Genomic DNA, 25,716 nt, shown 5'->3' with positions numbered 1-25,716 from the left:
CGCCGCAGACCCACGCGGGCGGCCGGGCGGCCCCGGAGGGCGCGCGGTGATGGCGGCGGCGGCGCAGGGCGCGCGGCGCGGGCGGCGGCGGGCGGCGCGGGGCTCGGGCTAGCTGCGGGGCCGGCCCGGATGGCGGGCGGCGCGGGCTGGGCGGGCGCCCCCGCGGCTCTGCTGCGCTCCGTGCGCCGCCTGCGCGAGGTGTTCGAGGTGTGCGGCCGCGACCCCGACGGCTTCCTGCGCGTGGAGCGCGTCGCGGCCCTCGGGCTGCGCTTCGGCCAGGGCGAGGAGGTAAGGGCCGCGGCGGGGGGCGCGCGGGGGCCCCGCGTCCGGATCGCGGGGCGCTCCTTCCCCCACCCGTGCCCGGGCCGGGCCTCGCCGGCCGCCGCGTCTCCTCCCCGGCCCCCTTGCCCTCCTTGCTCCCGTGCTGCTCCCCACGCCACCCCGGGCCCCTGGAGGAAGCCCACCCGTGCGCCCCTTCGCCCCCCGGAGCAGGGGGTGTCCCCTGCCCTGTGGGACCCCCCTTTCCACCGAGAGCGCCTGCTGCGAGCATCCCGCGTCAGGCCGCCCGGGTGGCCTCTCTGCCCACCTCCCCTCCCTCGCAGTGCGGGTCCCGCTGACGGGCCGCAGCCCCCTGGATGTGTGTGTGTGTGTGTGTGTGTGTGTGTGTGTGTTGGGGGGGGGCGGGGGGAAGGAGCTTCAGAACCTGTGGAGAATCAGAGATTTGTGGGCTTGGAATTCCAGTTCTCTGTGAGGAGTCAGGCGCTTGTTCTGCTGGGCCTAGCCGAGGGGCGGCGGGGACATCCAGGAGTGCTCAGTCGCCTTGACTCCCTGACTGCACCCACCCGGCCCGGACCGCCGCCGAGGGCCATCCTGGGTTCTGGGTTCTCCTGAGCCCAGCACCTGCTGACCCTGGGCAGGACAGGCTGGCGACTGGCTGCGTTAGCTGCAGCAGGCCAGCCGAAGCCAACCGTAGGGAGTGGCCGCTGAGGACTGTATCCTGTGGTCTGTTTGGGGAAGGCAGGAGTTAATGTTGGTTGTTAGCAGGGCTGGCATCGGAGGGTTGGTGCTGCCGGTGGGAAGGGCCAAGGAATAGCAATGAATGCTCCTAGGTCCCCTGGTATGGGGACTGATGAACATGTCTAGGAGGAGGGCAGGCACCCACCTGGCAGGAGAGCGTCCCTGTCGTCCTGCTGCTGCCCGTTCTGAATGACCAAGGTTTCCTCTTGGGGACAGAAACCCTGAGTAGTGAGTTTCCAAGGACAGCTATGGCCACAGACCTCAAATGGGCACTGACTGGCATTCTCCTCCTGGGACAGCTTGTGCCTAGAATTCTAGTATTTGGGAGAAACTAGGGCATGGCCAGGTCGGATCCATACCTCCCTATCACCTGGCAAGTGGGAGATGATAATGATCGCTCCATGGCACCTGGGCATGACTGGGACCTGGGGTTTCCAGGGAGTAGTGGGTGGAAGAGGATGAGGCAGGTGTCAAGTCTGAGAGCTTGGTCCCCATCCCAGAAAGCTCACTGCTGCAGTTCCTGTTGGTTCCCACCCAGCCTTTCTACAGGCATACCCGGCCGCTGCAGGACTTTGCTGAGGGCATTTCCTCCAGCCATCAAGATGCTTCTTCCTCCCTCAACCAGCCAAATCCCTCCCCACACTAGTGTTCTTGGAGGTTGAGCAGCCCCCTAGCAGGGGAGAGAGGCCCCCTGGTCCTTTCTCTCAGGACACAGGCAGCAGGGAGAAGTGCCACCTCTGACTGAAACCTGGAGCCTCAGAACCACTGTACCTTGTGATGGGAAGGTCTTCCCAGCAATCCCTGGTGGGAGTTCACCCCATCCCATCATCCCCTATCCCCACCCCGCCATCAACCCTGTAACCCCAGCAAGCCTCACCACACTATCCCCAAGCTGGACAGCTCCTGGCCTTAGAACAATCTCCCTCCGCACTCTAAGGCCAAACCTGCTTGTCACTAGTCTTTGAGGTTCTCTACAGAGACTCAGATGTGGGTTCTCGTCTATGTGGCAGCCTTTAAATATTTGAAAACAGCGCTTCTGTCCACTCCTTCCACCCTCCCATCTTCCCTTCCCCGGGCCTTTGGAGAAGGACTCTGTTCCTGAAGTCCCAAACCATTTCCATAGGACACCCTGTCCCCCCAGAGCCAAACCTTTGGCTTCTGGCCCTGGTGCTGCCTTGTATTAATTGTGTGCCCTGGTTTTTCTAGTACTAGCAGGAGACCCCAGAACTGCCCCAGCCCAAGACCTCACACACATGCAAGCAGCTCAGGATGGGGCTGCCTTTTGAATGGCACACCACGCTTTCCATGCATGTTAGGTTTCTGGACACCAAACAGCCGAGATCTTTCTTAGGGACCTCTACCCGCCTAGAATTTCCTTATATCCTGGAGTAGGGTCAGTGATTTTTTTCTTTTTAAAGCATAGTCTTTTATTATTACAGAAGCAGTTTGTATGTACTGTAAGATATTAGAAATATGGGCAAGCAAAAGAAAAGTATTATGCGCGCATTTCCCAGGGAGCCCCCCTGTGACACCTTGGTCACATCTTTTCAGATACCTTTCTGTGCTTATATGTAGATTTTCACCATAAAATGAGATCATGCCATGCATACTGTTTTATAACCTGATTTTTCCTCAGTAAATGATCAGCACTTTTCTGCTTCAATAAATTTTCATCCCATTTAATATGCAGACCTTATTCAGATTTCCCTACTTGACCTCAAAATGTCTGTTTTCGATTTCCCTATTGGATCCCAAAATGTCTATTTTTGCGATTTTATTTAAACCAATTTCCTCTCCAGAACTGTGATGCATCCGGTTGTTGTTCCCTTCAGTCTCTTTTTCACTAATGCAATTCCTTTAAAAAAAAAAAAAGAAGGCATTTTTTCAAAAATCCTGGCTTGTTAATAAGATCACTCCTGTTATCTGTGTCAGTTCTTGAATATAAACCCTAGTTGGACCTTATTCCTATTTAATTTCATCTTGTTTATTTCATCCCACTTAGTCAGATAATAGAGAGAATTAAGTCACTCTCAGACGCTGTGCTGGAGCAGGATGCTGATTCAAGTGGGTGGTTTATGCCTGACTGCAAGGCTGATGAGAAACACGGGGCAGGACCACGGACAGGGTCCCGAAGTGCCTGTGGGGTGCATCATCTACTCGTAGTGTATTGACCAAGACCCACAAAAATTCATTTTATGTCTCTTTCACTACACAGCACATCCACATATGCATCATAGAATAGGAATGTCATTTGGCTTGGGGGCCCCTCCAAAATTCTTTGTTCCCAGACAGTTTCTGTTTTGTTTAAAATTCAGGTAGCAGTGTTGATTTCCCAACCCCCCATGCTGCAGGAAGGAAAACTGTCATTTGTTAGATGTGGGACTCAGTCAACTTTTCAGAGCTAATTCCCACATTTTACAAACTTCCCTCAGGAGTCCTGTGATACCAAAATTAAATGCTTTGCAAAATCAAAATATACTAGCTGCAAAGTGTAAAATAAATAGCCATGACGTCATGCTGTAACAAGTAAGTGATTGAATAAATGAATGAGTGAATGAATGAATGAATAAGTAAATAAAGAATTGGAAAATCTCCTGTACAGAAAAATTCAAATAGTGTAAATAATTCTTCATCAAGGAGGTGGAATCAGCCCTTAAGTACTAGCTGTGTGAAGTGACCGCTTTCTAACAAGCACAGTATGGAAAGAGGGGCAAGGAGTAACTTTCCCGTAAAAAAAAACTCTGGCAAACCCTGCCACAGCTGATGTGGATCAGTAGGGCTAAGTCATGTCCACAGTATGCATGCTTGGAACGGTGTGCTGAGAATGACCCTTTGCCTCCATGACCTTTCTCCCAGAACCCATCAACCCAGTCTGGTCATGAGGAAAACATCAGACAAATCCCACCCAACCAAATGACAAGTACACCTCTGAACTGTCAAGGTCATCAAAAACTCAAAGTCTTGAGAAACTGTCACAGCCAGGGGAACCTGAGGAGGCATGACAATTAATGTCATATTGTATCCTGAAGCAAGAAGAGGACATCAGGGGGAAAAACTAAGGATGCCGGAATAAAGTGTGGGCTTCAGTTAATAGAAATGATATGCATATGCATATACATATGTGTGTGTATTAGGCTGGTCTCTGCTAGCTCCCTAATTTAAGAATCATGGTAGAATCATGGTAGAAAAGAGAAGACAAGGAAGTTTGATGAAAACATGAGTACACCAAGCTTGACCTTTGCAGGAAGGCAGAGATGGCCAACCCCGCCGCCCCGGCCCTGCATGACAATGAACCAGGGAGAGCAGTTCTAGGGCGAGTTCCTAAAATGATGGCCAAACACCCCTAACCTGTGTTGGCTTCTGAGGTCTTGCTTTTATATTCTGTCCTCTCTAGGCCTTTGTCTACTTGTCATAAATAGAGGTGACAATTGTCCTCATTTCACTGGATGATTGTGGGGCTTCAGCCACTTAACATGTTTGTTTAAGGTGCTTAGTCGAGTCTCTGCACAGAGTAGGCACTATATCAGGATTGCTGCTGCTGCTGCTGCTGTTATGATTGTTTTTTCCTAAATAGACATCTTTGAGAGGCTGTCCCAGACTGGGAGTGTCCTGGGGGCTAGGACACCTTGGGGCCAGTCTCCAGAATCCTCAGCCCTCCCTCCTTATCTGCCTCTGGCTTCCAGCCCCTCTTGCATTGTTTCCAGCAGTCTGAGAATAGAAGACCTTGAAAGCAGCCAGAAGTATCTTGAGCCATATTTGCTGTTATATAACCTTCTTGCTTTTTCAGTTTGAAGACCATCCTTCTTATTAGAAAAATGGATACAAAAGTAGTTGAGTCTTATCTCTGCCTTTGGTTAACACGGCACCAGCTCCCCATAGCAGCTGGCCTGTCCTTCCTGCTGGGGAGTGAGTCCATGTTAACACCCAAGAATGGTGTGAATTACTTGGAGGGAGGTGACTCTGCCTTAACTGACCTGAGGCTTGTCTGCAATTTCCCCCTCCTTTGCAGCTACGCCTGGGCACTGTGTCTTCTTGCTTTATTTGGGCACAGATAAGTCCCCATGTCCCCTCTGCAAGAGTAACAGCCACAAGGCAGATGCCAGTGCTGCCTGGCTCCAGGGTGTCTGAACTGGCAGAAGGGTTGGGATGCTAAGATAGGCCGAGATAAATCAGGAGCCAGCGCTAGGGCGGGGCATCCCTTTCTGAGATTTGTGGGCTGCCAGGGGCAGAGGAACCCTCAGCTAAAGGTGGGTTCTGCCCAGAAGGAAGGGGGATTTGCTGCTGGGTAAGAAACAGCCCTGTCCTGTGGCTGGAGCCTGGGAGGTGGGAGATAATAGGAGAAGCTGGAGGGGAAGGCAGGGCCAGATCAGGACAGGAGCAGCTGTCCCTGTAAGCAGGGCAAGATCCCAAAGCCAAGACCAGAGGTTGATCAAGAGGCAACTGTGACACATGCCAGTAAGAGACTGGCAGCGACAGGAGGTGCAGAGTTGAAAGGGGCCTGGAAGGTCTGCAAAGCCCCCACATATCACTCCTGAATGGTAGAATTGAAGACTCTCTTAGAGAACACACCCCCTCCATGTGCCACACTGTAGTGGGGACATGGTACAGATGCAGAGCTGACATAACAGAAGGCAGGCCCAGGTTCTCAGCGTAGGTGGAAAGGTGGGGGTGCCTGTGACCTGGGGGGATGGGGAACAGGACAAGAGTGTACCAAGAGATACCTTCTCTTTCCTGTGTTCCTGCCCCTGGGGTACACGTAGAGTTGGAGCAACCTCCAGCTCCCAGGGTTGGAAGGCTTGTAGAAACTGTTCTGGGGCTGTGGTCCCTCATGGGTAGGGAGCATGCTCTGGACATGGGACAAGGAGGAGGTGTCCCAGGACCCTCGGATCTTTGGCTTGCCTGCACCCCAGTTTGGCTGTGTTGGAAGGAAGGGCGTGTAAAGAAAGCCAGCTGGGACTGGTCCATCTTGTCAGACATTTTTGACACAACCCAAATCCATGTGGCAAAACTTCTCTGGCTTCTAATGTTGTTCCAAGACACTGGGTTTTGGAGGAGGAGGAAGCGCCAGGCTTCGGAGGACTTGGGGGGGGGGGCAGGTGTACCCCACGCCTTTCTTGATGAGAACCGAATGGGGGCACGGGGAGTCTGGACCTGCCCTGGGGGAAGAGTCAGGTTTAGTAAACAAGACACACCTTGGAGATGTTCGGGTGGGTAGCAAGTCTCAAAGGAATTCCTGGATTCTCCTTAGGTGCTGGGCATTCATTTTGTGAAGGAGGATTCACCCCCTTTACAGGTGGATGTGGGGGGGCTCAGGATCACCGGTCTGGGCAGGCAGATGGACTTTCAGACCCAACCCAGACTCAGACTCAGGGACTTTCCCCATCTCCAGGGGAGAACCAAAGAAGCAGAGAAGGAGCAAGCAGAAGGGTTGGGGGGGAGGAAGTGCAGCGGGAGGGGCACCCAGCCTGTAAGTGATGGCTGAGGAGCAGAGCCGGGGAGAGGAGGGATGGGCGGGTCCCCGCAGGCCTCCCAGGGCTAGTGGACGGAGCGGGCTGCCCAGGCGCCGGTGACTGGGACATGCATCCTCTCCTCCTTCCATGGCCTGGCCCCACTCCTCTGCGCACTGGCCAACGATACTTGGAGGACAGTGCCGATTTGGGGTTGCTCCTCCAAATGGAGTCGGGGTATTTATGCCCTGGCCCTGGGGTGTGTGCGTGGCGGGGGAGAAGGCGTGTCCTCCACCTCCTGCTGCCGTGGCCCATTTGGCCCACTCAGTGGCCATCCCCACCTCAGGGCCTTAGCAGCCCCACCAGGTGGAGGGCAGAGGGACGCCTGCCGGCTGAATGGGGTGGGCAAAGCTGGGCGATGACCCTGCGCAGATGGAGGGGAAATGCCGCTGGCCTGGAAGCAGAGAGGGTTACGCCTGGGTTCCCTGTGTCCTCTCCCACCCCCACAGGCGCGGGCGAATGCTCCAAAATGTTTCTAAAGTAGTCAGTCTTAAGTGGAAATTTTTGCATGGAGGGATTATCTCAACATGATTCCAAGATTTAAAAAACACTTTTTCCCCCATTAATGTCTTCCATACCTACTATCTGCCAAAACTGTTCCAGGCACTGGAAACGGGAGGGACCAGAGCTCACGTTCTGTAAAGGGTGGGGGAGTTGCTGGGAAAGCGCCAGACAATGGGGAAGAGTCACCATCAGGAGGCATCAGGTCCTGGGGGATATTAAGTGGGCCTCCCCCGGTGGCGCCGCGGCTGAGCGCTGGGCCATTCCCCGGCCACCTGTGAGGGTCCCACAAAAAAACAAAAGAAAAGAAAGAAAAGAAAAGAAATATTAAGTACTGAAACAAAAAAAGGTTGGAAGATGTTTGCCCTCAGAATGACCATGGAAAACCTCTTCTGTCATAGGTGGTCATTTAGGCAGCGCCTGGGAGGAGGTGGGGGCAGGGCTCCCCTTCCAGCTGCTGGGAGAGTGATCCAAAGAGGGTGGGGAGGACCTGGGCCAGAGGTACAGCAAGTGGCCTGGGGGCCTGAAAGGAGTTGAGGGCAGGTTGGGAGAGCGGGCAGAGGTGGCAGGGCGGGAGGATGGGTGGAGGTGTTGGGGTGGGGGTGGGTAGGAGTTGAGGAGGAGACGGTTCAGGGGGTAGGCAGAGATGGTTGGGGGTGAACACGGGAGTGAGTGGGAGCTGGCTCTGTGGCGCCTGCCCCATGGGGTCTCTGGCTTTTGCGCTAAGTGGGATGGAAGGCTTCAGAGGGCTCTGGGCAGAAAGAAGGATCTGACTGGGTTTGAACTGGAGCATCCCGGCAGCCTGGCTTCTTTTTCACATTATTTCTACCCCAACCTTTAGTTCTTACAGCCCACAAAGAGAAATTTACTTGGAGGAAGAACACAAACCCTGATTAAGCCCACCACCCCCCACCCCCGCCTTTAAAAGTCAGGCATGGATTTGGGAGTCCAGGTACTCAGCTGGGCTGGGCTGGGCTGGGGCATCTTTTCTTCCAGACCAAGAGATATCTCAAGACGCCCGCCTCGCTGTCTTCTGTCTGGGATGCTGACTCCCATCTGCTCAGCCTCCCATTCTACAGCTGCCCCTTCCTCCTTCCTGCACAAAGTGGGAATGGTTAGAGCCACAATTAATTGTTTGAACATGCTGTTGACATGACTGCAAGTCCCCTCCAGTGGATCCCCCCAGTCAGACTTGACACTGCACACTCTGCCCTTCACTATGCCCCAGCATCTTCTGATCCTTGGAGGTCCCCCTAGGAGCCATAACTTAGGGACCAATTCCTTGCCACCTGCCACCCCTGGGGACACTGCTGAGGGACTCATCATCCATAGTTTCCATGCTTTAGGGACAGGGGAGCAAAGCAACTGAGAATCTAGGAGTTTGTACACCAGTGATTCAAGAGCAGAATAGACCTGGTCACTGTAACTCAAACTATAGCAATACAGATCTCAAAGTTCCTTTTAGACTTAAAACTTGAGTCTAATCCACATCCCTCCGAGAAAATGGCCAGTTTCTTCCCAAAGCATGTACTGATTGCACATGGGCCAGTAGTAGGCACTGTCCCCCAGAAGATTCCAGTCTAAGGCCAAGGTAGGCAGAGGGCTGATTTACCAGAACAGAAACTGAAAAGTGGAGGTCCAGTCAGTGCATGTATCACTCTAGGGCAGCCCTGCCAAGGGGTCAGGACTCACTGCCTCCCAGGGCAAGTCCAGTCTGTCTTCACCAGGCTTTGGCTAGATTCTTTATCATACCATAAGCTAGGGTCTGTCTCGTAGAGCTCCATCCTTCCTTGACCCTTCTGTCTACATACCTGATTGCCCATTCAACAGTCCATCCATCCATCCATCCACTCACCTATCCACCTGCTGATCCACCCAGCCATCTGTGTCCTGCCCGTCTTCCAATCTACTCATCCATTCATTACTCACCCATACTTTCTCCTACTGTGGATCCTGATTGTCTCCCACTCTTCACCTACTTCCACCAACCTCCCAGCCTACCCATGTATCCATTCACCAACCAACACTAAGCATGTACAGTGTGCAAGGCCTAAGCATAGGCTCATGGGGTGGAAAATGAAAGCACAGCAGGGGCTGGGAGGGTGAGACTTTAGACTAGAACGGGGCCAGAGGGTGACCTGGAGGGCTCAGGACTTGGGGAGGTTCTAACTGGCAGAAATGAATTGTTTTATTATTTTTGATTTTTTTAAATTTATTTTTGTGTAGAGAACTGGGGGTGAGAGGATTCACCAGAAACAGAGTGGGGAGCAGAACAGCAGACCTACTGAAATACACCACTGAGGGATCAGTGGGCAAGACAAGGAGAGGTCTGCTGCGCCATATGTGGGTTAGCTCATTGGCCGGGGATCAAACTCAGGCCATAGTGGTGAGACTTAACCCCTAAGCCACCAGGGAGGCCCACAGATGAGTTTTGAATGTGCAGTAATCCCTGAGCACATACCTACCCTCTTTGAAGCAGTTTTTTGATTTGTTATTTTCCCACATAGGCCATTGGTTCTGACAAGGGTTGAGACCTTACTGCAAGAAGTGAAAGATTATTTAAAAGTTACTTATTATGATGGGTAGTGCTCAGTTTTCCTATCTGTAAAATAGGGAACGTGACCCCTACTCGTGGGACTGTTTTGAGAATTGGAGATAATATATAAAGACTTAGCACAATGGGTGTGGCTTCATTCCTTCACCCCCCCCACCCCATGACCCGGGCTGGCATCCCTGCTGCCCTTGGTCATAGGAGTGCGCCTCTGACTCCTTTCCTCTTTCTGGTACTTCTCCAGGCACAGGGATCTCTTGTGTGCAATGACCAAAGTTTTTTCTGGAGCTACTGGTGATTTTCCATGGACCGAGGGCAGAAGGGAATGCTTACTACTGATGCCTTTGTGTTTCTAATTCACTATGTCATCCTATTCTTACTTCATCTTCATCTTATTCCCTTTCATCTAGAAAGCTCTAAGAATCAGAGAGGTGAAGTGAGTTATGGGGGTTGGGAAGGCCCACATAGTAAGTGGAGGAACTGGGATTCGGACCCAAGTCTGTCTCGTTCTAAAGCTGCCTTGTTAGCTGCATGCAGTTGGGAGTTCAAGTTCTTTCTGTGTCAGAGGAAGGGAGGAATCTGACTTTCAGAAATTTGATACTGGAGATACTTCTAATCCAAGGCTTCATCTGGCTTTCTAATCCTGGGGTGGTCCAGGTTCAAGATGTGCATCAGTGCCTGGCAGGAGTTGTAATTCGAAGCAGGTTTGTAACCCGTAGGCCAAGTGGTTGGGCACTGCCAGGAGCGGTGGGTGGGTTCTGTGGGTTTCTAACTGCCCCATGCCAGTCAGAAGATGGCTGCTCTGGAAGGCATCAGGAGCCCACAGGAGCTGAAGTTTGAGAGCTGAGAGGTTGCCTGCAGCCATGCCCTAATATGCATCTCCACCACTTCCTATTCAGTGGTGATTAAAGAGCCCCCAGAGGCTGAGTTTCTCTGGTTGCTCAGGTTTCCTGCCAGCATCTTTTCCTTGATCCTCCTCAGTCCCTGACCCTGCAGGGCCAGGGCCAGACTCCCAAGCTGGACGCTCCACCAGCACATTTTCTACATTCTCCAGGCTCCTCTATTTTGGCTCTGGCTGCAGGCTCTTCCCAGTCTCTGAGGCTCTGAGGCCCCATCCAGCCTCTAACACCCCCTGCTGCTGGCCCCTTCCCTCAGTGTCTCAGTTCTGGCCTTAGAGAGTTTGGGAAATGAGGCCCTGGTGTCAGATGCACCTGGTTTGGGACTCAGCTCTGCCACATTCTAGCTGTTTGAGCCAGAGAAGTTTCAACCTCTCTGTGCCTCATCTGTAAAGTAGGAGGCCCAGTCTCCTCCTCTGTAAAGCGGGGATAATTTGAGCAATGTGTGGTAAGTCCTTAACACCATGTGTGACACAGGGTCATCAACATTTGTTAATATGGTTGTTACCACTGATTGTGGGTTTTCTAGATGACCTGTCCATTTTCATTCTTTGGGGGACCTTTCTGAGCACCTGTTCGATGCCAGGATCCTGTCTAGAGGATATGCTGGTGAACAGGCTAGGATTTCTTTCCTTAAGGAGCTCGCCTGTGGGAGAAGGGGTTCCTAAGATAGAAATCTGTTGACTCCTATGGGAAAGGCAGGACTGGAGGCTGGTCCAGGTGTGGTTGGATGTGAAGCCAGGTTGCTGTGCCTGGCCATGGCAGAGCCTTCCCAGAGGTGTCACTGAGGCTGAGTCTTGAACAGGGCCCACCAGGTCAGAGGGAAGGATGGCCATGCCTGGCATGGGGAGGGGCAGGTGAGGGAGCCGAAGGGCTGATGAGGGCGGTGGAAGCCAGACAGGGGAGGACAGAATGGGTCTTATCCTCAGATTAAACCTCAACATTGACATCTTTCTGTGGCATTTTAGACAAATCCATCAGGAAATAGCATGGGGCTAGGAGGAGGAGGCCAAGGTGGGAGGCCACTGCCTCGGTACAGGGGCAAAAAGAGGGGTGCTTGAGCTATGGAGAAGAGGGGGTTCAGAGGGCGGCTTTCAGCCTGCTATTTACACAACTTCATAGCACTGTGCTGGGTGGCACAGTGGGGTCTCCCGGGGTCTCCCTGGGTGATGGGGGCCTGAGCCCAGGTGAGGGTGCCTGCCAGATGAACAACTCCCATGCACAACTCCCGAGGCTCACAGTCCTGCCCTCGCTCTCAGGAAACCAAGGCACTGAGGACAGCTGCTCTTTATTTTAAAAACAAAAAAGTTCCAAATGTTTTTGTCAGTCTATAAATGCAAATAACTTGATAGGACAAGAAAGTTACTAGAGCTGTTGTATTTCTAGACCTTAAAATTCACATCCTGTCCTTGGCAGTGACCCACATGTGGCTGTGACCAGTATACATGAGCTGTTTTGGCCCCTTTCTACCTATAACTATTTCCTGTGTCCGCATCCCCATGCCACCCTTCTCCTTAAACCCTGTCCCCGATGCATCTTCCAACCCGGCACTGCCAGTGTTTCCGCAGTGTTCTATTCTGCCATGTACAGGTCCATGAACCTGGCTCACCCTTACACAAGCCTGGGCCAGCTGGTCAACTCGTGCCTCTCCAGCAGCATCTGCTGTGGGCAGGGCAGAACCCAAAGGGGCCAGTCATCCCAGATGCTGCCCCAGAGAGTTGAGGGAGTACTTGAGGGAGGAGTCCTGGGCACCCCCTAGCCTCCCACCAGCACTTCATGCTGTACTGCATCTCCCTCAGTATCTCGGGCTGTCCCTGGGGTCCCAGCCTGCCTAGACTCTGTTCCCAGCCTGTGCATGGCTGCCAGCCCAAGAATTGGCCTGTACTGTGGGTGTTTTAACACCCCAAGTGGGTACCACCAGGAGACACCTGCTGCTATACCCTAGACTTTGAGTGAGTGGAATCAGAGTCCATTTGCCCACCCATCTGGCAGAGACCTTAGGGCTTCTGGCCACTGCTTCTGGCACCTTCATATGGTCAGTGGACCTTTGCTTCTTTCTCTGCCTGTCTCCACCTTTTACCCTCCCCTGATTTGCCTCATAGCAAACACCGCCCAAGGCATGCGGGTGCCCATTTCTCCACATCCCCATCAATACTGGGTATTATTTTAAAGTTTCTGCCAGTTATGGCTGCATATAGTATTTCAAACTTGCTTACATTTTCATTTTAATTGCTAATAAGACTTTGTATATTTTCATCTTGGTGTTTATTCTTGGTTTCCTTCTGTATAAACTGCTGCGCCCATCTCTTGAGTACCTATTAGGGAATTTTTATTTTGATCTTTATATTTTTCAATAGGTACTTCATGTTTTCTCAATAATGTGTCATTTTTTTCATTTTTGTTGCTCTGCTTTTTGTATTGGTTAATCACATTTTAGCACTAAAATTTTTTCCTAATTTTGAATATTTCCTTTTTTCAGTTACATCATATTTTTATTTCTTTCATTTACTTTTTAAAATCACTTCCCATCTCTAGCAAGAATAAGTAAGCTATTTTGTTTACAACCACTGATTTGTAAAAATGTCCAACTTTTACCCACTCATAATATATTATGAAGTTCATCCAATATTCATATCTATTAATAACTTGAATTTATTTCTAAACTAGGACTGAATTCCATTAGGGTTTTCTTTTTTTCCCTCTCTCTCTATTTTGAAAATGTTCAAATAGAAAGCTTGAAAGACTGACAAATACCCCAGTGCACTTCACCTAGATTCACTGTTGACATCTCCCACATTTGCTTTTCCTCCCCCTGTATCATTGATAACCTGTCGTCATGGGCCTCAAGTGTGGTTTCATTTCACAGAAGCATTTTAGCAGGTGAAGGCATCTGCCGCTTCCCCACAGTTACTTGGGAGTGGAAAGCCAAACGGGAGCGCTGCCTGGACCAGGGCTACATCACACCCAAGACTCAGTATGAATTCAGGAAAGTCATCTAATATTCAGTCTACATTCGAACCTCCCCAGTTGTCCACAAAACGACCTTCCTATATCCTGTTTTGATCCAGGACCCGGTCAGGGATCACTTAATAACTTCTGATTCATCCCATGTTGCTCATTGCCTTCAAATACGAAACATTTCATATTTTTTCATAATGTTGGTGTTTTCTGTCCAGGCCGGTTGACATGTAGTCTGTTCCCTAGGGTGGAAATAGCTAGCTGCTTCCTTTTTTGTTTTTGCCACAGGAGGAGCCACCAATGTCAGTTTGTCCATTATTAGTGATGCCTAATTTGATCCTTCGGTTAAGGGGTGGGTATGCCTGATCTCATCAACATACTGGTAACTATCCCCCTTTATAGCTAATAAATAATCTGTGGGGTAGTACCTTCAGACAGTGTAAATATTTGGTTCCCTAGAGCTTTAAAGGTCTTTCCCTTACCCCCTTTTCTGATATCATTATGCACTCACTGATTCTTTTCTTTCCAATGTATCTAACCCATTACCATCATTTTTTTTAAAAGATTTATTTATTTATTTTACACAAGAACCGGGGTACAGGCCAGATGTGTGGGAGGGCGAGAGGATGCACCAGAGACAGAGCGGGGAACAGAACAGGCAGACTGGCGAAATACACTGCTGAGGGGAGCAGCCAACGTGACAGGCGAGGTCCGCAGTGCCATATGTGACCCTTGCCAGCCGGCTGGCTGGGATTGAACCAGTGCTACGGAGGCCGCGGACAGCCCCACAGCATGGCGCTCAACCATCTGCGCCACCAGGGGAGGCCCACCATCATTTTTTTTTTTTTTTGATGCTTAGTTTTTGTTTTGTTTTAATGCAACAGTATAAAATTTTGATCATTAATACTTCATATATTTTTAAATTGTGACAGGCATCATTACTTTAAAAAAATTCTCTGAGTTTCTTTACCATTTATGGATTTTTAAGTATGTAACATACTTTTCAAGTCCTTTAATTAGTATTGTGTTAAACTTACTAGAGTATTGCCATCTTTACTATCTATTTAGTTCTCCCAATAGGACAAAAATATTAACATTAAAAATAAGTGTCTTACATTTGGACTAAATATTTAATGTGTTTTGTTACTACTGAGGATAGAATACTTTTTCTCATTGATCTTATTTTCTAGCTGCATGTCACTAGCATATAGAAATGCAATAGGTTTTTCTAAATTTATCTCTTATCTCATCACTAGTATGAGCTCACTTTTTTGCTTTTAGTAATTTTCTAATTGATTTCTTTGGATTTTTCTAGGTAAGCAGTCATATCCTCTTCAAAAAGTAATAATTTTATAATGTCTTCTTTTCCTGTATTTGTAAGTCCAGTTACATTTTCTTCTGAAATGGGAGTCACCAAGCATTTCTATAAGGAGCTGCAACAGGGGTGGGTATGGAGTGCTGTCCAAACTTGGGAGGGTTTGGGAGTGAAGCATGCTGGGACCATGGCCCGAGACCCAGTTGTCAGGAAAACAGGCTCATGTAGGTACCTGGTTGTGCTTGCCCTGGATGGTCTCACAGACAGGCCCAAGGCAGTGTGGGTGAGCCCTCTGAGGTCAAGGCCCATGTCTCTGTGGGAGGCTGGTTCATGCTGAGGCAGGGACAGCTGCCTGGACTGCAGCTCAGGGGGACTTCAGCCCTGAAAGCAGATGTGCTTCACAAGGGGAAAGACAGGCTGAAGCTTGCTGGGCACAGACAGCCACAGAGCTGGTCTTGGCAGAAAGAAGCAGCTGGTAGGTTGAGGTTTTTCCCTGCCCTCTGCTCTGGTCACTGGTTGGTGGAGACAGTAAGTGTAAATGCTGGTGGGGCTGGCAGAGGCAAGACTCCATCATCTTTTCATGATTTTGTTAAACAGAGTGACCGTCGCTTACTGCCATTAAGTATAACACTGGTATCTGGGCTTAAGTTTATATTCTTTTTTTTTTTTTTCAAAGGTTTATTTATTCATGCATACAAGATCTGGGGTATAGGCCAGAGGTGTGGGGGTAAGAGGATTTACCAGAGACAGAGTGGGGAACAGAACAGGCAGATTGGCAGAAATACACTGCTGAGGGGAGCAGCAGGCAAGACAGGAGAGGTCTGCTGTGCCATGTGGGTCACCTCCCTGTCAGGGGATCAAACTCGTGCTGCAGAGGCTGCAGACAGCTTCTTCACAGTGCTGTGCTTAACCACTTGAGCCGCCAGGGAGGCCCTTAAGTTTATATTCTTTAGCATGTTAATAACGACCACCCCCTCCCTGCCCCATTCCTTTGTTACTCAAGACCAAATGATAAATTGTACCAAATATCTCCCCGACATCTATTAAGTACTTTAGTGATGTTGGCTATTTTCCCAGTTGACACAGATTTCTCTCTCTGATTGCCAGGTGTCCTTAGTGAGGTGCTCACCCTGGGGCAGCCTACTCCTCTCCCACCCCAACTGGGAAGCCCAAGACCCCTGGAATGGGGAGGGATAGTTCCTCAAAGGAAAGTTACGTCTCACCTACCAGGTGAGGGGCAACCTGATGGGCAGAGAAGGGCAGCAGGTATGGGGGCCAACCTGGCCTGTTACCCCTGCATTCCAATGGCAGGGAAGAGTGTTTATTTCTGTGGTTCTCTTGGCAAGCAGACTGTGTGCATAGGATCTGCATTTGTGCTTGCTCAGAAAAAGACTCTGGAGAGTCATCCTGGCCCACTAAAAACCACCCTGTGGCCTCAGGCTCTTCACCTGAACTCACCCTCTGTCCCCTCTTATTTCTGTACCGCAGTGGCCTTGTCACCTGTCTCCCTTCTCCACTCTGCGCTGTGAGCTCCGGGCATCTTCTCAAACTGCAAACCTGACTCCTCAGCCACCAAACCCTCTCCCTGCCCTCCCCGCACTCTCTACCTCCTACCAGAGAGGAGACAGTCCTACAGGGGCTTCTCCCTGTTCTCCCCCACACTTACTGTCCCTCTGTCCTCCAGCTATATGGAGCAGCTGGTGACACCCAGCCCATGGCCTTGGCTGTTCTCTCCCTCCTCCCTGGTTGCTCATGCTCACCCCCACCCCTCCCACCCGGCCCAGTCACCAACCATTCTTGTATCCTTTAGGGCCCAGCTTCACCACCATCTCCTCCAGGGCTCCCTCTAGGGTGTCTCCAAGCCCTCTGGCTCCTACTGCAGGGACTTTGGGGTGTACCTTCTATAAGGTTGCAGTGTGGTGGATTCTGTCTTATCTATCACCCAAATATTGTAATTTTTTACCATAAAAAAGAACTTTGTTGCTTCCTCCTCCCCCCAAGTTAAAAAACAATCTAATTCATGTTTGAAAATTCAACCAATTCAAAAAGTGTAAGAAGAAAAAGTAAAAGGACTGGCCATTGCAGCTTTGTGACCAGTTGCCAGGCATAGTCTGCTCTGTGCCAAGGACCAGGTTAAGTCTGTGTCGTTTCTTTAAATCCTAATACCCCACGAGCTGTTACTCAGAGACGTTGAGTTCATCGACCTTGGTCACACAGCTGGAGGAGATGGGATTGAGCACAACTCCATCTACTTCCAGACCTGGGAGTGACATCACACTGCTCCGGCCATGTGGCAGTATTAACAGGCATCTGCAGGCTTTCATGCAGTTTCCTAGGCTATTTTTACTTCACTCAAAAATATGGCAGAACATCTGTCCCTTCCCTAGGAACTTGTCTCTCCCCACGGGGCAGAGTCTGGCTGAGGAGCTGAGGAAATGTTTGCTGAAGGAATGGCCAGATGGATCGAGAGATGCTTAGGCCAGTCTACCTCAGAGACCACCCAGGCTTCTGTCCCTTTCATTCCTATTCAGTCACCAAACAAAGTCCTCTTGGGTGGCCTAAGGGATTCTGGACAGCAGCAGCCCAGGCTGTGAATTAGGGGCCCACTTGGTGGCACTGGGGGTCTCACAGAGCCCAGGACGTGGTGTCATCCCCTTCCTCTTGAATACCTGGCCACCCTGGCCACAGACACCCCAAAGCTGCATGGCCTCCCTCTGTTGTATACAGGCACCTTTGTTCAGGAAGCCACACCCCCTCCTCACCACTGCCCTTACCCCCTGTAGCTCCTTACAGAGGGCCTTCATCAGCCAGGGGCTCCCTCACTTCAAGAACTAGAAACCAATGCAAAGGGCTTAAATGCTGAGGAAAATACATTCTTATTATTTGCAGGCCCAAGGTAGGCCAACTATAGGGAGTGCAGAGGAATTATCCAGGGCCCAACTCCCTTTCTTCTAGCTTCCCCCGCATAGACCCAAGCTGGTGTCTGCTTCCAGAAGGGCAAGAAGGCTGGAGAGCATTTCCTGTGGGTCATCTCTTCCCCTACTCCTAATAGTAAGGAAATCCTCTCCCAGAAACAACCTGCAGATGTTTCCTCATGTTTCATTGGCCTGAAATGTTTAACATGCTTTTGCCTAAACCAGTCACTGGCAAGGGGGATGAGCCTACATGACTTGGTTGGTCCAATCAGCACATGTGCCCTGAGGTTGTGGTGCCCAGAGGCACCTGGTCAAACAGAAGGTGGGTTCTCAGCACCTGGGGAAAGAGGCGAGGGAGGGGCAGCACAGCAGTGACCAACAGGACTGGCTTCAATCTTTGTCATTATTTCTTGACTTTATAAAAGAGGGAAGTAAGAGGTTGAGTGATTCCCGGGGTCACACGCGGCAGTGCCCATGCCATTTCCCCGGGCCCTGATGAAGCAATATTGGATGAGACACTGGCCTCTTGCGCCTTTATTCCCATCTGTTTATCAGGTTTTCTTTTCTTCCTCCCACCAACCTCATGCCCACCCAGACATCCCTGGGAAGAAGTTACAGTCAGATAGACTTAGCAGTGGGGAGAGAGCTTCAATATTAGTGTCATCCAGTGCCCTCATTTTCCAAATGGAGAGACTGAGGCCCAGAGAGGGAAGCGCCCCATAAGAGCACTCAGTGAGGTAACTGATGACAGATCTGGGCCTGGCCTGAGGGTCCGGAAGCACAGCATCCCTGAGACTGAAATGAGGCTTGGAGCCCATCCTACCCCAACCTCTGCTGCCTGCCAGTCTCCCTGCTGGGTGTCCCTGGGCCTGCTCCTGCCAGGGCGGAGCCTCCCATTCACGCGCTGCTTGTGCAGCTGTTATAAAGGACCTTCCTAGGCACTCTGTCCACAGTGGCCTTTCCTCAGCCGCAGAGTCTCATCTGTGCCTCACAATGCTCCCGTGAGCTGATTGGAAATGCATTATAGAGGTGCAAACTCAGGCCCAGAAGTGACGTGAGTCGCCCAATTTCCCACCGTGAGGATGAGCTGAAGCCGGGACAGAGCCAGCCCTGTTGCCTTGCCACCTGTGCAGCCACACAGCATCCTGCTGTGCAGTCACATCTTGACACTCTGGGTAATTTTCAACTAGGGGCATGATATTGCTATTTTGCTTTGATCCCCTTAAATGAATGAAGCTTACCCTGACCCCAGGGTCCTGACTCCTCTGGGGCAACTTTTGACAATGTATTCTTCCCCAGCCACCAGTGGCCCGCTCAGGGCATGTCTGACTATGCCAGGGACAGCCCTTCACACGGAGGAGCGTGGGCTTCTGTCGTGCCGGGGTGCTTGGCCCGGGCCAGGGTGCGGGGATGGGAGGACCTACCTTGGAGCCCCTCCCTCGTCCTTGTCTCCAGCTAGTTTTGTGGAAGCCTGAATTCCCTTGTGAGAATGAACGAAGGGACCAGTGGCTGCCTCCCCTTGTACCTCTGTGCCCTTTGTCCCTTGGGAGTGGGGGTGGAGGGCCTGGAATACAGACCTCCATTGTGTGCCCTGACTTCATGCAGCGGGGCTGCCTGGGAAAGTTGATAAACAAGCAGCTTGGAGCCTGTTGCCCTGAGGCCTGCGGGTGGTCTGGAGCCCCAGGGATATCAGGAGGAGGGGCTTCCAGAGCTAGGGGGTTTGGAGTCCCACCTTACCTGCAGTGGGATGAGGCCAGGTGCTGGCCCCTGGATCTGCTGCTGTGGGTAGGAGTGGCCAACTGTTTCACAGGCTGTGGGGAGGATGGAGGGAACAAGTCTTGTGGTTCAGCCCATTCCAGACCCCAGTAAGGGCTCCTCCCTGTGAGCTGCAGGGGTTGGGACCATGCCTTCAGGTGTGCCATCCAGCCCTCCAGGAGATGTGCAGCCCCATCAGAACAGCTTCTAGGCTCTTCTCCCTCAGAACCTGTTCCCTATCTCTGGCCTCATAGCTTGATGTCATCCCCTTCCTAGCGCCCTCCTAGTCTTGCCTCCAGTCACCCAGACCGCCGGTCTTGACTCCCTCCCCTACTCTCTTCCCATGCGCCCTCCCCCCGACCCAGTAGAAGACTGCCCTGCCAGTCCTGAGAGTCATGATGCCCCCGTTCCGTATGCTGTACCCCAGTGTCCCTGGAGCTTAGGGCCTCAGCTCTAGCAGCTGCCTCACCCCCTCCAGGGGGCTCCTCCCCAGAACAGTTGAAGGTGGTTGGCTCCACATGTGGGGCAAGGCTTTAATTGGAAGTCTGGGGACAGTGGAGGATAGCACAGCACCTAACAGCTCCTTCCAGAACTTGCTGGCCTGCACAGTTTGTCTCAAGAAACCCCGACTCGGTAGGCTTCCCTTTCCCTCCCAGGCCCCGACCACCTTCTTTACCTATTTGCCTTCCACTGTAGCTGCTTCGGGGAGGCTGAGGGGGGCACCTGGAGCTCCTTTTGCAGGTATAGAAAACTGCAGGCGTCCACTCAGGCTGATTTCCTCTCTGACAATAGGAATTCACACAGATGCCACAGGGGGCCAGGGCAGGTAGCAGCCCCTAGTGGGCGGGTAGGATGAAGAACTTGAGGTTTGAGGGTTACAGTGGTTAAGGAGGAGCAAAGCACATGCCCCTCTAAGGAGTAACTTAGGTGTGGCCAGTATTGCTGCGGGGAAGATGGGTGCCTGTTGCACAATATGATTTTTTTGAGAAAATCTATCCCAGTTTGTGTGCTGTTTCCTTGATTTAAAAAAATCTTGACTCTCTGTACAGTTAAATTCACTTTTGAGAGACACGTGTGATTCCCTGAGTTTTAACATTTGCCTAGATTCTCACGAACACCACCACAGACGGGGTGCAGAGCAGTCCACACCCTACATTTCCTCATGCTGCCTCATGCTCTGTTTTTTTATTGAGTTTTTTTTTTAACTTTGTTTTATTTTCCTCCTATTTTGCCTGCTGTTTACTTTTCAGAGTCCTCATACAGTGACTTTAGGTATTCTGTCCAGAATTTTTTGGTTACAATCAGTGTAAGAGATAGTGCCATGTCCTGAGTGCATCTTAATCAGAATCAGAAGCTGTTCAGAGATTTTGATCACAGCATCTAATTAAAACATTTTAAGTCTGCCTGCAAGCCACATTTGGGATGCTAGCTGGAGACCTCTGCTAGCAACACAACATTTAAAAAATGCACTTTTTCACATGCATGTCATGATCACTTTTTCCAAATTAATAAATTGGATTGCTTATAACATGAAAAAAAATGCACTTTTTCCTTTAAACAGTCAAATTCTTTTTGTTCTTAACATTCAAATTCTTTTTTTAAAAAGATTTATTTTATTTATGCATACAAGAACTGGGGTGTAGGCCAGAGGGGTAGGGAGTGAGAGGATTCACCAGAGAGAGTGGGGAGCAGAACAGGCAGATCTACTAAAATGCACTGCTGAAGGGAGCAGCAGGTGAGACAGGAGAGGTCTGCTGCACCTTGTGGTTCACCTCCCTGGAGGGGCATTGAACTCAGGCCGTAGTGGCTGGAATATAGCTTGATAGTGCTGAGACTTTAACCCCTGTACCACCAGGGAGGTCCCAACATTCAAATTCTTAAGCAAATTTGTACCCATGCCAGTTTTCGAAGTGAAGAGAAAACGGAATATAAATTGACTTTTTTTCTCTGGTCAGAGCAAGCCCCAAACTTGTGATAATCAAAGAGCTATCATAATTACATCAGTAAAAGGCAAAAGATTTATACGATTTGAAGAGAAACCAGAGTATTATTGGTAGAAATAAAAAGTTACTGGTTTAGAGCATGAACTCAGGAGTCAGGCGATCTGTATTCAAATCCCAATTCTGCCTCTTACTAGTTGTGTGACCTCAACCTAAATGCCTTAGCCTTTCTGAGCCTTGTTTCCTCACCTGTACAATGGGAATAATGCTTGTGGGCCTGCCGCTGAGGTGGCTGTGAGGACTAAATGAGTTCATGTGTATAGAGTGTTTGCAACAGACCTGGCCCAAAGGAAGGGTTTTCTAAGCACTTGCTTGTTGACAAAATAGTGGCTCACACATATGGCACACCTCTCTCCAGACTGGCCAGATAACCCCTCCTTCAGATAAGGCAGCTGAGCCCTCAGAGAGGCACAGGGCCTGTTTGAGTCCATCTGGTGTTGACTGTGCATCCTGAAATAAGGGTAGCGAGGGTGACTGGGTGCAGGCTCAGGGGGCTCTGTCTGGTGATCAGTCGTCTAGTCTGAGCTGAAGGAGATGGGGTGACCCTGGGGGATTGAGTGGGGGGAAAATCAGCCTGAAGCGAAAAGCAACAGAAATAGAAGGGGAATCCTGGTAATTGAGTTGCACCAAAAAAGGAAAGATCAATATTTTACTGTGAGTGAAGCAACCAGCTTCCCTGGCAGCCAGCTCAGCGGCCCAGCTGTGTGTGCTTCAGCCACCACAGTCCCTGCCAAGGACTCTCTTGTGGCCTGAACAGAACAGCTCCTGGGGCAGCCCAGTCATGGGCGATGCATGTTCAGCCGGGTGAACCTAGTTCATGAACGCCATGTGTGGGTGGTTATTTGCTGAACTCACTGTGTGACCTCGCGCCCCTCCTCCCTGGGTCTTAGCGTCCCTTTATAATGAAGTACTCGGTCAGCGGAATGCACCCCTGGATGCATTGGTAAAGGGTTGTCTAGTGTCTAGGAAGGTTGAGAGTCTTGGTGACTGTGACAAGCAACCCCAGTGATAGGATACACAAGAGGACGGGGGTTGAAACAGCACTTCAGTGCAGATAACCCGGTAAGAGCCCCCCTGCAGGAACGAAGCAGCATGCAAAAGCTGAGACCCGGGGTCGCTGAGACCTGGGATCCAGGAAGTTTCCACCAGTTCAAATGTCTTACCTCTGAGTCTCAGTTTCCTCAACCGTAAAATGGGGGCTGTCGTAGTAGCTACGTAGGTGTGAGGATTACATGAGACTACCTGTGGCCAGAGTTCAGCAAATCCGTCACTTACAGCACACCCTCTGGGAATCCGGCAAGACTATGAATACTTCTCTGCACAAGTTATGCTATTGTTTGTCTAAAAACCATCAAGCTGATAGCGATGCTATTTACTGATATAATTGGCACTTTTATAATAATTTGACAGTGACCTTGCCTGTTTACATGGCATTTCCCCATCACTCCTTTTGGGGAGCTGGCTCTTCGAAGAGCCCTGTGGGAGTAGCCTGGGGCACAGCCCAAGAGTGATCCAGGGACCCTGCAATGGCCCTCAGGACCCCCCTCTCTTTGCCTGTCACCAAGCACCCTACCCCTCTGCTCCAGGCTGGCTTTGCCTGGAAGTAGGGGGATGGACAGCTTGGTCCCACCAGGTCTCCCAACCCCAGGATGTTACAGACTCTGATCTACAGAATCCAAAACCATGCCTGCTGCCTCTTAGGTGAATTTGAGGTGGGGACTCTCAGCGGGCATTCAGTGCGCGGTGTTGACTGTGCATCAGGGATAAAGGCCTAGCTTCTGACCTTGAGAGGACTGTGTGGGCTGAGAGCAGGGAGGCAGGCTTGCCAGGTGCCCCAGCCCACCCCTGCATCCGTGGACTCCCTACAATGCCAGTGACTGGAGAACAGGAGGCGAGGAGGTGGGATGCCAGCAGGACTGGTAGGCGGGCTCTCCAGCTGCAGGTGGCACCTGGGCATTGCTATTCTCAGCAGCCACGTCATTGCCTGGCAGTGTCAGAGGCTGCCGTGGCTGGGGTGGGGGCAGGGGGATGCTGCAATGCTGAGGAGGCGCCAGCCTGCGGGAACTGGCAGAAGGCCACCTTTCTCTTTCACTGGAATTCCTCAGATCTTTCCCAGGAGCCCACCAGGTACCAGGTTCAGGGACCCACAGAGGGGATGATGCACAGCCTCTTCCTACCCTTCCCCACAGACTCACACCCCGGTGGAAGTGCCCACAGGACCCTTCTCCAGTGGGACAGATGCAGCGGGGGCCTGAAGCCCTGGTCACTGTGGACAAGCAGGGTCTGCTGGAACAGAGGCACAAACAGGACCACCAAGCTCAAGGAGGGAGGACAAATGCTTGCATAGGGCTCTCCTTGCTCACAGCTCATCTTCCAAAACTGACTTGGCATGTCCCCATGGTGCCAGGCCACCAGCAGAGACCACAATTTCAGACCCCCACAGCTGTCACTCTGGAGAAGAGCCCTGTGGGCAACCAGAGAACATGTCCTTATGAAGAGATGAATCCCCCTGCACGCACGGGCTGAGGGGTGAGTCTGCCATGACAGTGTTAGCAGTGACAGCAGTGACAGCAGCCCCTCTCCTATGTGCTGTGTTCCACAACTTGCAAAGTGCTTTCATAGCCACCACGGCAACCCAGCCTGAAAGGGGTCTGGGAAGAGCTCATCTTTGCTGACTGTGCTTTGGAGACTAATGGTGGTTACAGGGGGAGGTGGCCAACAGGTGTGAGAGTGTGTGTACATGTGATCAGGTGTGTGGTTAACCAGCAAGCAGGAGGTGGCCAGTCCTCACTTGTTGAATGAATGAGTGAATGAGTGCTTCCACCTGTGCTGTGGAGGGGCTGCCACTGCGTTCTGCATTTCAGGGGGATTTAGAAATGAGCCTCTGGAAGAAATAGCAAAAAGTTGAATTTCCAGTGTTGGAAATTTTGGGGTGGGAGCGGCGGGGGTGAACTCTAATTTATTAGAAAAGATAGCCGTTGCTGAAAAAACTAGGAAAAAGAAAACCCAGCACTCTCAAGTGGAAGTCACTCTGGTAGAAGACCTAAATTATGATGTATTTATAGAGAACAATTTGTCAAGTGTTATCAAAAGATTTAAAAGTTTAGATGTTTTATATTCATTTATTCAACAAACACTTCTGAAGATTCTACTATGTGCCAGTCTGGGTGTGAGCTACCAGGTCAAACAAGGATCAAAAATAGATATGATCCTTGTCCTCTGGGAACTTGCTTTGTAGAGAGGAAGATGCCAGTAAATAAAATTATCATATAAATGTATAATTACACATTGCAATTAGTGATTTGAAGGGAAAGTATAGGGTGCTGCAGGACAGGATAACAGGAAGGGTCCTAATTACCCAGGAGTGGCAAGGACAGGCTTGTCTGGGGGAGAGACATTTAATAGAGGTACAAATGGAAGCCTGAGGATGAATAAATGTTGTCAAGTGGTAAGGGGGTCGGTCAGAGAAAAGCATTTGAGAATAGCATGTGCAAAGGCTCTGGCACAGGAAAGGCTTTGATTTGCGTGAGTTGCTGACTGAAAACCATGAGGCTAGAATGTGACAGGAAGAGTGGGAAGAGATGGGGCTGAAGGTGTTAGGTCATAGGGAGCCATGTTACAGAGGTTGGATTTTGTCCTAAGTGCAGTGGACAATTATCGCAAGGTTTTAAGCAGGGGAGTAGGTAACACGATCCAGTGGGAGTTTGAAAGTGAAAGTAGATCAATTAGGAGACTTGCATTGTCAGAGGGCTGACGATAATGACTGACGAGGTGTGATCCAAGGCTGATGTTGAAAAGTTTGTAGCTTTGGGACACGTGGGCTGGGTGAGAGGGTCAATCCCAGTAATGCTGAAGAGCCGCGCAGTGGGTGGGAAGGGAGGAAGGATTTGGTCGGGGGGACATTCAAGGAGTGATATTGGAGGAGGGGTGATGCCGGGGTCCTCAGCATGTCCGGGGGCTGGGGGCTGAGGTGGGACTTAGGAGAAAGATCACTGCCAATGAGGACCTCAAGGGTCTGGGAGACTAGCAGCTGGACTGGCCATCAACACAGCTGTGGAAGTTCCTCAAAGTGAGTTCTAATGGCAAAAGTTGGAAATAACCAAAACGTCCAACTCTTAAGGGTGGTTATGTAGATGATGGTGTATCTACTGGGCAGGGTATATTGTAATCACTAAAAATGTGGGGGCTCCCATTGGGCAGTGTGGTGTTTCTGCTAAACTGTTCATCAGGGAGAACCTTCCCAGCATCAGGGGAAGGTTCTCCTTTGGACTAAACATTATTTACTAATTTATTTTTATTGA

General features: G+C 50.8%; 1 protein-coding gene across 1 annotated transcript in view; it reads left to right on the top strand.

Moving 5' to 3' along the window:
• Positions 1-129: 129 nt before the first annotated feature.
• Positions 130-25,716, top strand: part of RAB11FIP4 (RAB11 family interacting protein 4) — a gene marked incomplete at its 5' end in the record, with an annotated part of 105,336 nt that continues 79,749 nt past the window's right edge. Inside the window, one exon of the mRNA XM_084238194.1 lies at positions 130-288. Within this exon, the coding sequence (XP_084094320.1) occupies positions 130-288 (159 nt within the window). The remainder of the gene's footprint in view (positions 289-25,716) is intronic.

The sequence above is a fragment of the Talpa europaea genome (genome assembly GCF_964194135.1).
Source record: "Talpa europaea genome assembly, chromosome: 7".
In the NCBI taxonomy this organism is placed as follows: Eukaryota; Metazoa; Chordata; class Mammalia; order Eulipotyphla; family Talpidae; genus Talpa; species Talpa europaea.
Note: the sequence above shows the minus strand (reverse complement) of the source record. Positions and strands in the feature narration are given on the sequence as shown.